Below are 12,500 nucleotides of genomic sequence, written 5' to 3'. Positions count from 1 at the left end.
TTCTCCAGAGAATAACTCAATGTTATAGTCAAAAACCATAAACTCTCTCCTTAGCATAACTGCTGAAAAAGGGCAAAAACTCGGCAAATAAAATTGTCTAGAAAATTCTAGAAAAAATCACCAATGTGCCACAACTCATTATAACAGAACTCCAAATTCAAAGTGTCTAAGTAAAGACTTCTTCATATGCACTACGACATAATTGTCACAAATACAACAAAGGTATTGTGCAAGAAATTGTCACAAATACAACAAAGGTATTGTGCAAGAAAACTCACAACTTCTGGAACATAAATATCCAGAGAAAAAAAATGTAGTGCCATTACGTATGCATTCGAAAAATAATGCAAAAATTCTCCCATATATCTCTCTGCAGCATCAAACAGCTGAAAACACAAACACGTTCGCGAACAATGACTCTAAGTCACAAACTGAGATATTAAAAAATATATTCACACAAACTGGAGAGAAAAAAATAAATTCAAATTCACCCATGATAAAAAAAACTTGTGTCAGCGATGGCTAACTTCTAAAAAAAGGAGAAAAGAAAAATCAACGGCACTTTTCACTATCCCCATGACTCACGCATATGTCAAGCAATTATCTGCTGAACTCATAAAAATGAAAAACAAAGAAAATGTGTTGCTAGTTCCTCCCAAAGAAAAAAAAAAAAAACACCACCCTTGACAGCATTACAGCACCCACTTATTAGTGTAAAAAAAACAGTATCACAAGTATCATCATCAGCAGTATCACCAAAATTGCTATCATCAAAATCACTAGTATTAGTATAAAAAAAAACATCACCAATGTTAATGCTTGTCCTTTCACCCAAAAAAAACAGCACAAAATTCACCAGATTCCTCAAGATTCAGCCAGATTCATCAAGATTCAGCCAGATTCATCACTCATGAACTACTGACATATTCTCTAAAGTCGTAAAAACTCAATAAATAATTAACCACAAAACTCTCCCATAATTCATTGTAATAATTCTCCGTAATATAATTATCTGTAATAATTATAAAATAATCTCCCATGGAATATCTCAAATCTCTCGGAAAATATGTCTCAAGTAATGATAATTCTACTTAAGTAACCCTCCCGTAAAGTATCTCAAGTAATAGTCATCACTCACCATCACTTAGCTTCACTTTTAAAGCAATCTCTCCAACACAATAAAAAAAAAATAATAATAATCTCTGTGTCCCCATTATATTTGTGCCTTCCAAAGCATAAGGAAAACTTACACTCATCCAATACATTTCATTTCCTTTTCTCTTCATTCCAGAGAAAGAAAATCTTTTCCTAAAAAAAAAAAAAAAAAACCTACGGGCATCTCACATCATCAACTAATCGATATCAGCTGATGTCCTGTGGCATTCATTGTCAAGGGTAAATTCGTCCCTCAACACCCCAACAAGGAAAAAAAAAAAGGAGTTCACCCCCACTGAGAAAAAAAAAGTTTCACCCTCCACCGGGCGTTGAAACCCACCCCAAGTCAAATGATACCCCCCCAGGCAGACCGCTAGTAGTACCCTCCCGGTAAGCAATGCCCTTCTGCGTTCGTTAGCAGAAAGTGCTGAGCCCGCAAGAACAAGTGGGCGCTCTCTGTCTCCAAGCAAAAAATGCAATCCAAGCACAGATTCGCATGCATGAAAACTTATTCATACACCAAACAAAAACGAATGCGTCTCTTCTAACATGCGCCAATAAAGAAAAAAACACATCACATTCTACTCCCATGAGATAAAAAATGGTACTGTGAACTGCCTCCATAACTTCAAAGATGACTCATACACAAAGTCAAAAAACAATAAAGTAACACTTACATCTTCAAATGAGTGAAAACCACCCCGAAATCTACGTAATTACAAACACGCGAATCTCGTTGGCACAACGTAAACGCGCTCGGCGAGAAGGCACTTGCCGATCTTTCACTCACAAGCCAGACTGAGTCACTCATGCCTTAGAGCGTCTCGGTACGGGCAAATTTGATGACCCTAATACAATTTCTTTCCCTCAGTAACACATCCTCACGGATGGATATTTTTCTACCCGTTTCACTTAGCAACTGAAATCTAACATATTTCCACAGCCAGACACTCTGAAAATGGCATTTAATCTCACAAAAGGTGTAACAACGGTTCAAGATCCGCTGCCACCACTGTTACGAGATAGGAATCTCGTATTTTATTTGGTATGTGTGAAACCCGAAGCGTTAAGGCAAACTGACAACACACCCAATCTCTCTCTCTCTCTCTCTCTCTCTCTCTCTCTCTCTCTCTCTCTCTCTCTCTCTCTCTCTCTCTCTCTCTCTCTCTAAGCGATCACCCTCTCTCTCTCTCTCTCCACCTCTCTCCATTCTAACAGGTCATTAAATGAGAGTCAGAGATATGGAAAAATATAACATTTATTTATCAATGGAAAAATAATAACTCAAGTCTCACAGACTAACTAACTTAGTTAAACCCCCAGTTTTTAAAATGTCTTAAACAGTAATTAGTCACACCAGTTATCTCTCTTCCATACGGGACTCTCGGTCCCCACTAGGACTCTCAGTCCCCTTGCCAGAACACTTAGTTCCCTTGCCAGAATCGTCTGTTACAAAGACAGGAGAACACACAATTAAGTATACGCACTTATAAAGACAAAGTCAATAGCTTAAATGAAATATGACATCTATACAAGGTAATAAACAAGCCATCCCTTTGGCTAAAGTAATATAACACTTACCCCTCTCCAGCCCAGAAATCACACACAGATAATCAAAAACTTTCATAGAGCTATTCCCAGCATTCTGCCTTTCTCCCACGGACGTCTCTGCAAGTCTCCCCATAGACTTGGCTAATGATACCATTAAGAACGGAAGAGGCACACACGCACATACAAACTCATACAGAACTGGTAACAACCAGTTTCTAAAGGCACTTGAACAAGACCCCATGAACTGACAAACGTTGACCCGCTTAATTATGCATCAGAAATGATTTATCAGCTTTCTCAGGTCGTTGCTTCGGCTCTGTCTGTATGGGAAGTCTGCGCATTCCAAAAAGGTCACAGCACATCACATTGGCATATTAAATATATTATTAATCATAACCCCTTTCGTCTCACATATATATATATATATATATATATATATATATATATATATATATATATATATATATATATATGTGTGTGTGTGTGTGCGCATAAAATCATGATGCAATTTGAAATACTTGTAGCTTCGAAACTATACAAGATAGAATTACTCAGTAAAATGTATTAGAAGAAGATTCACCTAAATCTGTAATTCATCTGGTTAATTTTCAACTTGTCCACCATCATTACTATTATTAATGCAAAGAGAAATACGATTTTGCAGTTCTCGGAAAACCTTTTCCAGCTGATTTTCAGTAATACCTTCAATCACATCAGTTATCCTTGCTTTCAAGTCTTCTAAAGACCAAGGCTTATTCGAATAAAACATACTTTTCACATGCCTCAATAAAAAGAAGTCATAATCTGGTGAATTCGTGTGTATTCTGTATAAGTTTGAATTGTTCAACCTTTGGAATAAATTAATTTTGTAGCATTTTTAAATAGTTATCACCATTACCAACACGTCCTTCAAGAAAGAATGGCCTTATGATTCCCTTCTTTCCCAAAGCATACCAGACATTAATTTTGAGTCTTTTCCATGTTGAACAGATTCATGTGGGTTTTCAGTTCCCCTCTGATATGGAATGTTGCTTTGCCAGAGATCATTACATTTTTCAAAAATGAATAATCAATATTATTTCTTTTACTGAACTGATGACAGAAAGTAAGTCGTGTATGATAATCCCCTTCTAACAACAATAGATGGATTTTGATTCTGTATGCTTTGATTTTAAGTGCAGGAGCCAAAGGGTATTGTGTGGGTTGAGAGGGCCCCGAAATCACCCACTTGATTTTGCTGGGGGATGCCTTTGGTCATCTTTTTAGCAAGGGTAGGTGTTCTCAAACCTGGGAGCAATGTCATTATTCAATGATTTGTGAAAAATTTCAGCTCCGACAGATGCGTCAAAAATTAGGATTAGGGGAAACTAGAATTGCAATAATTTTCAATGAAAGAATATATAGACATGGATGAACATTCAAAATGTAGCTTGAGGCACATTCTACAATTTGAATGTAAACCTTACATGATATGACAAAGGTCAAGGTCACCATAGGTCAGTAAACAATGAAATATGACCTACACTTTAAATTTGGACCCTCTAACAAGAAGCACATGTATTTAAATGCAGGATTTTTATACAACTTCGATTTATTGGTATATTTACATAGACTACACAGTAGAAAAGTTTTTTCAAACCAGTAGAGGTAATGACCAAAAATGACATTTCCCGTGAACTTGTGAGACTCTTAAAACAGGTATCTCTCGGTTGCAAACACAGTAATTAATCTTAAGTGTCTGTTAGGTTTGTTAGGGTGGTCGAGTAGAGGGGGAAAGGCAATGCTATTAAAAGAAGGTCCACTAAATAAAAAATATCCCAAATATCAACACTATTTCAACTGTTCATTGTCTTTTGCATCTGGTTTCATCTAGTGACAACATAGAATTCCTAATTTTCTACAACTACAGCATGCAGTGGCACAGGATGTACATGCTTATGACATGGGAAAATTATCTGGTATCAACATTTGGAGTCTATCATGTTCAATGTTGCCATCTTTTTCTGTACTCAAAGATTCTTGGATCTAACTGCTATCTGTCTAAGCAATGTAACTGTAGGTATATGTTCCGAAGAAAGCTCAGCTATTGCACGCCTTGTGGAAGGTAGGACCAAGATTGGCTTTTTGCTATGATAATATAGATGGTACCTAAATTCAACAAGAGTTTTACACTTTGTACCTGGTTTATACACATTTACAAGGAACTCTTTAGCCATCTCCAGATTTATGTTGTTAGGATCCTTTCCAAAGTTATGAAGATAGTGTGCAGCCTTGGACTTCAGAGCAGATGATTTTCCACCAAATTCGCTTGTGGAATCACATCTAGTAAGGTGATGAAGAGCTGTCATTGTGCTGCAGAATTTGTGCCCTAGTCTTTCGGCTAATATGTGTAATGGAACATAACGGTTGTTTCCCACACCAACTTGCATTAAAAATTCTTGTAGTCCATGGCCTTTCAAAGTGTCCCAGTAGTGCAGTGTCAGTACCATTACATCAGTATCATTGGATAGTTGCACAATTCTTGTTAAACCATGCTTAACAGCATGCAGGGCATTTGGTATCAACTTTAATACAATTACCTCTTCAAGGTCAACGGTAAGCACTGAACTGGGCTGATGTCCTGGTTGGAAGAGATGCATGACGTCATTTCAGAGCCAATACCCATATATTGAAACTGGGAGCTAACTACATTTAAGCCAATTGGATTGCAGCAACTTCATCTGGCCCTCTCATTGTCCTTGGCAAACCCCTCAACATATGTATCGAAAACAAAGTCAGTGAAACTGGAAACACTGCATAGTCCCTGTGCCATATAAACAAAACTTTTACAAAGTTCATCAAATCTTTTATTTGGTTTAACCATCAGTCCCTCTCCATCAAATAGATAGCAGTTTTCCACTAAATCAAATTTGATATCATACTTGCGGACATGGGTAGCTTGATCTATTATTTCAAAACTTTATTTGATTTAAATGTTTAGATATTATTCTTATGAATTGTATCAAATATATCCCACGGTCACAAATCTTTCAGTTCGGAATGTTTCATACAGCTAGGTAGATTTTGTTTCAGATTACAGCAAGTCTTCATGTATCTCTTGAGGCATAATTTCCTGTGTGGTAATATGGTTGAGCTTCTTAGTCTAATCGTTTGCTGGTATCACAACTGGTTGTTCGTGATCTTCTATGTATTTCATAATGTTTGGAACAGTGACCTCAGGTGATCTGGTAACAGTAAGAATGAACTCTTCCTTGAGGTGAAGTTGTGAGTCTGACAGAATGACAACACTAATTTGACATTGGAAGTTGCGGACTACCATCATTTCATAATATATAATTTCCTACTGTTTTCGCTTTGTTTTCCTAAAGGCTACCCTAACATTCTTTTGTGATCTGTTGATTTTCTGCTGGAGGCACATGTCAGCATCAAGAGCTGATAACTTTTCCTAAGTCCTCTTGACTACACATTTACCTGCCATAAAAATCTGATGTACAGCAAGAGCTACCTGGGGGCAACTGCCTCATGTCTTCCAGGTAATTTATACTGTCACACATAGCAAACAATGGTAGCACTGCTTGGACACTCGTCAGATGTAGGTCCCAGTCTCTTACTAGATCCGTAAGAATCCTGACCATTTGAACAGATATATCCCAGAATTTTATTGTCTTATATTTGGGACCCTTCTTTGACCATAATGCAATGAAATCTGCGATCATTTGATATGAAATACCGGGAAATGCGTGCAGATGTTCTTTGCTCCTGTACTTGTTTTTTCCGGGATACACAACTTTTCATGAGCTTTAGAAGTTCTTGTTCAGTCTTGTACTCGAGAGCACCTTGGATTCTAAAGAATTCTGCCCATTGAAGTCTTTCTATAAATTCACATAGCATTAATAATCCTGTCAAAAATCTTGTGTAGTAAGAACCTTCGAGAACAGATTTGAAACATTTTTACCGAAAGCACCAGATTCTATTTATATAGTTTCTGCTGCACAACCATCAATGTACTTACCAATAGTACCTAAGACAACCTTAATGAGATGGAAAGAACCTAAGCACAATACTATGTTGCTAAATTCATTCAGCTCGTTCCTAATTATTTCACGGGCAGTGTGATACACCTCTTCATCACATGTAATAGGCAAGTGTAGCTGTTCTAATTGACCAACAATATCTTGAACATTTTTAAGGGCAGTGTATATAGGTGCATGTTCAGTAACAGGATATGGTAGAACTAGCAAAATCTCAATGATTTTCTGAGAAATTCCTTATCTGTCACTAGGTTAAAAACTCCAGTTGCATATTGTTTGTTCTTGACAAAATTAATGAACCCCTTCACTGATATGTGACATATCTAATCTACTTACAGTCCCTGCAATATGCTTGTTCCTAATTTTCTGATATTCAGGAGTCCTCATTTTGTGTAGACTACAGGATATTGCACCAAGAGTCTTTATATACATACCCCTAAAGGGGTATGTATATAAAACTGAGCACTGCTGATTTAGAAAACTTTCCAAATTTCTACTCTTCATAAATAAAACAAATATTTAGGCATACATAAAATATTTGCCTGTCAGAAGAATAATCAAGTTTGAAAAGGACTAGATAACAGCCAGGAGTCAAATCTCACCAGTAATTGACCTTTGGTGATCTTCACTTTGTCATATCATGTCAGGTTTGCATTTAAAAGGTAGAATGTGTCCCAGGCTACATTTTGAGTGTTCATTTATGTTTATATGTTGTTTCAGTGAAAAGATATTACAATTCTAGTTTCCCCTACCCCTAATTTTTTACGCATCTGACGGAGCTATTTCTCAAAAATCGTTGAATAGTAACATTACTGCCAGGTTTGAGAATATCTACCCTTGCTAAAAATATGACCAAAGGCATCCCCCAGCAAAATCAAGTGGGTGATTTCAGGGCCATTTCAACCCCAAAATACCCTTTGGTTCCAGGATTATTAAGATTTTCCCTCAGAATCTTATGCACCGTAGATTTTGAAAGCAGCATCTCCAAATGTTTGTCGTAGAACATTTTATCGGACTTCTTTCAAAGGATTGTTCTACAAATACTACGGTTCCTTCATCAAAAATACATGGTCTAGCAGATTGTGGTTTATCAATAATAGAACCTGTTTCCTTAAATTTCCAGTTCGGTACTTCTTTATTGTACTGGGTTGTAAGCCTCCTTGTAGAGCAACAATGCATTTTAACTTACCCAACCAAAGAACACAGTTTAATTTTTGTTCTAGTGAAGCCATGGGTCAACAGAAGTTGTGAAAAAGTTGTCATTTCAAGTTTCAGAAATTGTGAAAAATATTTGATAAAATAAATAATAATTGAAACTTCAGAAGAAACAAACCTAGGCACATCAAGCTTTCTTATCCTTTTTACAGATTAAATTCTGTCATGTACATATAGTTATGAAGCTACAAGTATTTTAAATTGCACTAGAACTTTATGGACACCATGTATATATATTGTCTATATGTACTTATTAAGAAGCGCTCAGTGGCGTGGTCGGTATGGTGTTGGCGTGCCACCTCGTTGGCCACGAGTTCGATTCTCGGGCATTCCATTGAGGTGTGAGAGATGTGTATTTCTGGTGATAGAAGTGCACTATAGTGTTGAAACCTTTGGTAAAACAAAAAGAACTGTCTTTTTTATTCCCGCCATTAATAGAAGTAGATCTAACAAATGAGCTAGAGACAGGTTCATTATTTGGATGCAACCCGGAACCCCACACTATAAATACCACCCAGTCGAAATTGGAGAACTGTGATAAAAAATAATAATAATATTATTGAGAATGATAATTCATTCATTGGGATGAAAATTACATACACATATATGAATATGTGCGTGTATGTGTGCGTGCGTGTGTGTATACATTTCCTTAACTCACCCATTCTTTACTTCTTCACAGTACCAGTTCCCCCTAATGTAACATATGAGGAAACCCGTGATGTAATTACATTCCGATGGAGGACACCCAGTGACGCGCAGGGAGTCATACGGTACAACTATTCATATGAGGTATTACTTTTCTTTGTTTGTTTATTTTTAAATTTTATTCCCATTTTGCGTAAGGACTGGCTCACTTGGCCTGATTTCTTTCCTCTCAATAGTAATTAATTTTATTTTTTCTGTAACAATGATTTTGAATCTTTTATAAACTCGTTCTAGGATTACTTGTGTGTGAAAAGTTAGAACTAGTGAACAGGTGAGTTATTTCAACTGTTGGAGCAGAACTCACTCAGATTTATTCACGAAGTATTGTATATGAGAGCGATTTACAGCATCCTTTGTAACACAGAACCAGCTAACACTAAACGTGTGTATAGTGTCATAGTATAGAACATTGACCTTTATACGACTGTTCTCGGAAATGTTTTTGTTTTACTTTGTAAATATAAATATGTCCTTTAGGAAGGTTTCCACTAAAGAAATGAAACATTGTATTAACTCGTAAATGTTTTGTTTAGTCTTGAGAGGAGAAGAAAAGTTTAGAACACAGTAAAGATTTATTTACAGCATTATCAGTCGAAAAGAGGATTAAAAAAAGTATTTGGAACAATTATGCCCACAATATATATAATGTATATATATATATAATTATATATATATATATATATATATATATATATATATATATATATATATATATATATCTCGTGATTCAGTTACACACACACACACACAACACATACACACATATATATATATATATATATATATATATATATATATATATGTGTGTGTGTGTGTGTGTGTGTGTGTGTGTATATAGAGAGAGGTAGATAGATATATGTATATATGTATAACTGAATCACAAAAATTTGGAACAAGACAATTAAAGGATTATATAGGGTTGCAGCTGACCACATACAATTTTTTTTTTATTATAAATAAAACCTTTTTTACAAGGTAAACTTATTCACAAAAAAATATATATATTAAACATACATATTCAAATACAAAGAAAATATCTATAAGGCAACTAATTTGTATTTAAGTCTGTGATTGTATCTTTTAAGGTCATTCTTAAACATGTTACTTATACAAGGATACAAATAATACAGGCCAGAACTAACATTAAGATTATAATTGGAAGTAAGTTGTAGATTGACGAATTCTGAAAGATTTCGTGACAAGACATCTTTTGATCTTGCAATTACTGAACTGGTCATCCATTTGCCATACCAAATATTTGTCGATAAAATTCGCCGTTGCACAACCTAGTAGAGGTAGTTTGTGCTGGGTTAGTTCGTTACTAAGATACACTAAAATAGAATCTATAGGGACTTTTATAAAGAGAGAATGAACTTTCAAAATTAACGAATCTACGTATCAGGGGGTCACTACTATGAGATTCAGGGCCTCTGTAACACGGTTTTTTGGACTTTGCTCCTTGTCAAAGCATCGGATGTAGCTGAAAGTTGACATATGTATATTTTACAGCCACAAACAAATTTTGTCAGCATTATCAATAACCTAAACCCGATAGTTTTAATTTTTATAGAGTAAAAATGATCTGGCCGACGCCATGTCCAATGATTACGAACCAAGAGTTGAAAAACATTCATTACGTAAGCAAAGTAAACACCTTTTGACGATATGTTGCTCCGCCCATCCACTAGACAGAAACCCATTCACCTTGTTCCATCGGCTCTGAAATTCAAAGACTTTATGAATGGCGGAACGATACATAGATGGGGGTGGGGTATCTGTGCTAGCGTAGTGATACTACTGTAGCAGTAGTGCCGCAACAGTATAGCCGTAATATACATGAATTAAACGTTTAGGTCAACTGCTGGGATCCTTGAGGATCATTTAGCACTTCTTACAACTACTCGAGAAATGAGTTTTTATAGCCAGAAGTTAAATTTTCTAATCCAACAATGCGCATGATAGCCTTCAGTGTTATCCTGATTTATAGCGAGGCCAAAGTGGGTGGAGCCTCATGAAGTTATCATTCTGACGATAATTATTGGTGAAGGTTTAAAGCCAAAATACGGTACCGGCTATTTTTTTTCAGTAAATAGGTAGATAGCCAATAAATGAAAATTGCACGACATTGGATATAGCAGTTATCAAATCAAGCTTGTCTACTATGTTTTTTAAAATTACCATCTATTCCCTACATCTTGTCAATCTGATTGTGACCTATAAAGCAGACTTCAATTTCTTAGGAAAGTTATTTTGGGAGTTAGACTAATAATCGAAGTGTTTTTTTATTTATTAGTATATTTTGTTGGTTTGTTCATTATGACAATTATCAGTGGAGACGTTCAGAGTTCATAAAGGTGCGCTGCTTTGCTTGTATTTAAATTTGTTTGTCATTGTTGCCAGAGGTATAGCCTTTGTTACGTATAGCCAATCATCCATCGAGAAAGAGGGAAGAAATGCTGTCATAAGTTACGTAACGAGTGCGTTCGAAACCTTTTCTCTGAGTAAGTTGGCCCGTCTTCAAAAAAAGTCACTTTTACATTGTAAGTACCAAATTTATTCAACCTACGTAATGCAGAATACAGTCAAAATTTATGTGTAGATATAATGTGTATTCTGAATAAGCGTTATATTTATGAAATGCATATATAAAAAGTTATTGCGAAAAAACCGTGTTACAGAGGCCCTGAATCTCATAGTAAGTGATTTTCTTTAATTTATCAGCTAAATCTAGAGAATTATATAAGTGAGACTCTGAAATAGTTCCAAGTAATGGGGACAAGAGCTTGGTGATATATTCCGATAAGTTTATATAATATTGAGCCATCAGTACTGATAATAGGGCTCATAGGATAATTTTCATTGTGCGTTTTAACTAATCCGTACAAGTAAGGTAGCGAAGGAAATTTGACTGACAATTGACCTAGTACTCCTTTTTTGTCTTTAAAGATTTTTTTGTTGGGTTTTTGTAAGTCGTATCATCATCAAGTAAGACTTCCATACGTGATATGTAGTCAGCTTTATCTGAAATTACTAGACTATTTGACTTATCAGCTTTTTTGATGTGGATTGTATTGTCTTTTTTAAGATCGGTGAAACTTTGCTTATAGCGAGCAGGGAAGTTACTTTCATGACTAACATTGGCAGCTCCATAAATAATGCCTTTAACTATGTCAATATGATTTTGAGGAAAAACAATATTTTTCTAATTTACTTAGGGCTGACGCAATCATTAAAGCAGAATGTCTATTCGATATAAAGAAAGATAAACCATATCCAACGGCACTCACAACATTTTCACTTATTTGTTCACTTGATAAGTTTACAACACAATCATGAGGTGCACTATGAGTCCAATCACTGCTATCAGTAAGAGTTTTATGTTGTCTTTCGAGTATCCTTTTTAGGGCATCTGTAGTCCTACAAAGTTTTCGTAAATTTCTTCCCTCAGCAAGTCCTTCCAATCGGCCAGGATGGAATGATTGAATGAGATCCTGGTTTTTTCTCATTCCTTTAACTTTTCTTTCTCTTCTTGCTTGGCGCCTGCTATGTGGTGTTTCAACATCATGGCACAGAATTCATTGCATGGCTGATGGTCACATCTTCTTAAACAGCATGGTAGTAAGGGTTTTGGGAGCACTTGTGCAGACAGACACTTCTTCAGGAACTTTACTTGCACTTGTACGGATCAGTCAGAATGTACAAAGCGAATAATCCTATGTGGCTTTTTATCAGTACTGTTGCCTCAATATTATATAAACTTATCGAAATATATAACCAAGCTCTAGTCACCGTTACTTAGAACTATCTCAGATTCTCACCTATATACTTCTTTTCATTTAA

General features: G+C 35.7%; 2 protein-coding genes across 2 annotated transcripts in view; both read right to left on the bottom strand.

Moving 5' to 3' along the window:
• The window catches only part of LOC135215330 (uncharacterized), a 24,298-nt gene extending 18,953 nt beyond the window's left edge, over nucleotides 1–5,345 (bottom strand). The window contains exon 1 of the mRNA XM_064249889.1: nucleotides 4,855–5,345. Coding sequence (XP_064105959.1) covers nucleotides 4,855–5,345 — 491 coding nt within the window. The remainder of the gene's footprint in view (nucleotides 1–4,854) is intronic.
• LOC135215686 (receptor-type tyrosine-protein phosphatase epsilon-like) overlaps nucleotides 1–12,500 on the bottom strand; it is a gene marked incomplete in the record, with an annotated part of 194,636 nt that overhangs the window by 168,618 nt on the left and 13,518 nt on the right.

This window comes from Macrobrachium nipponense, chromosome 5, assembly GCF_015104395.2.
Source record: "Macrobrachium nipponense isolate FS-2020 chromosome 5, ASM1510439v2, whole genome shotgun sequence".
Classification (NCBI taxonomy): Eukaryota; Metazoa; Arthropoda; class Malacostraca; order Decapoda; family Palaemonidae; genus Macrobrachium; species Macrobrachium nipponense.
The sequence above is the reverse complement of the archived record's forward strand: the minus strand, read 5'-3'. Positions and strand labels throughout refer to the sequence as shown.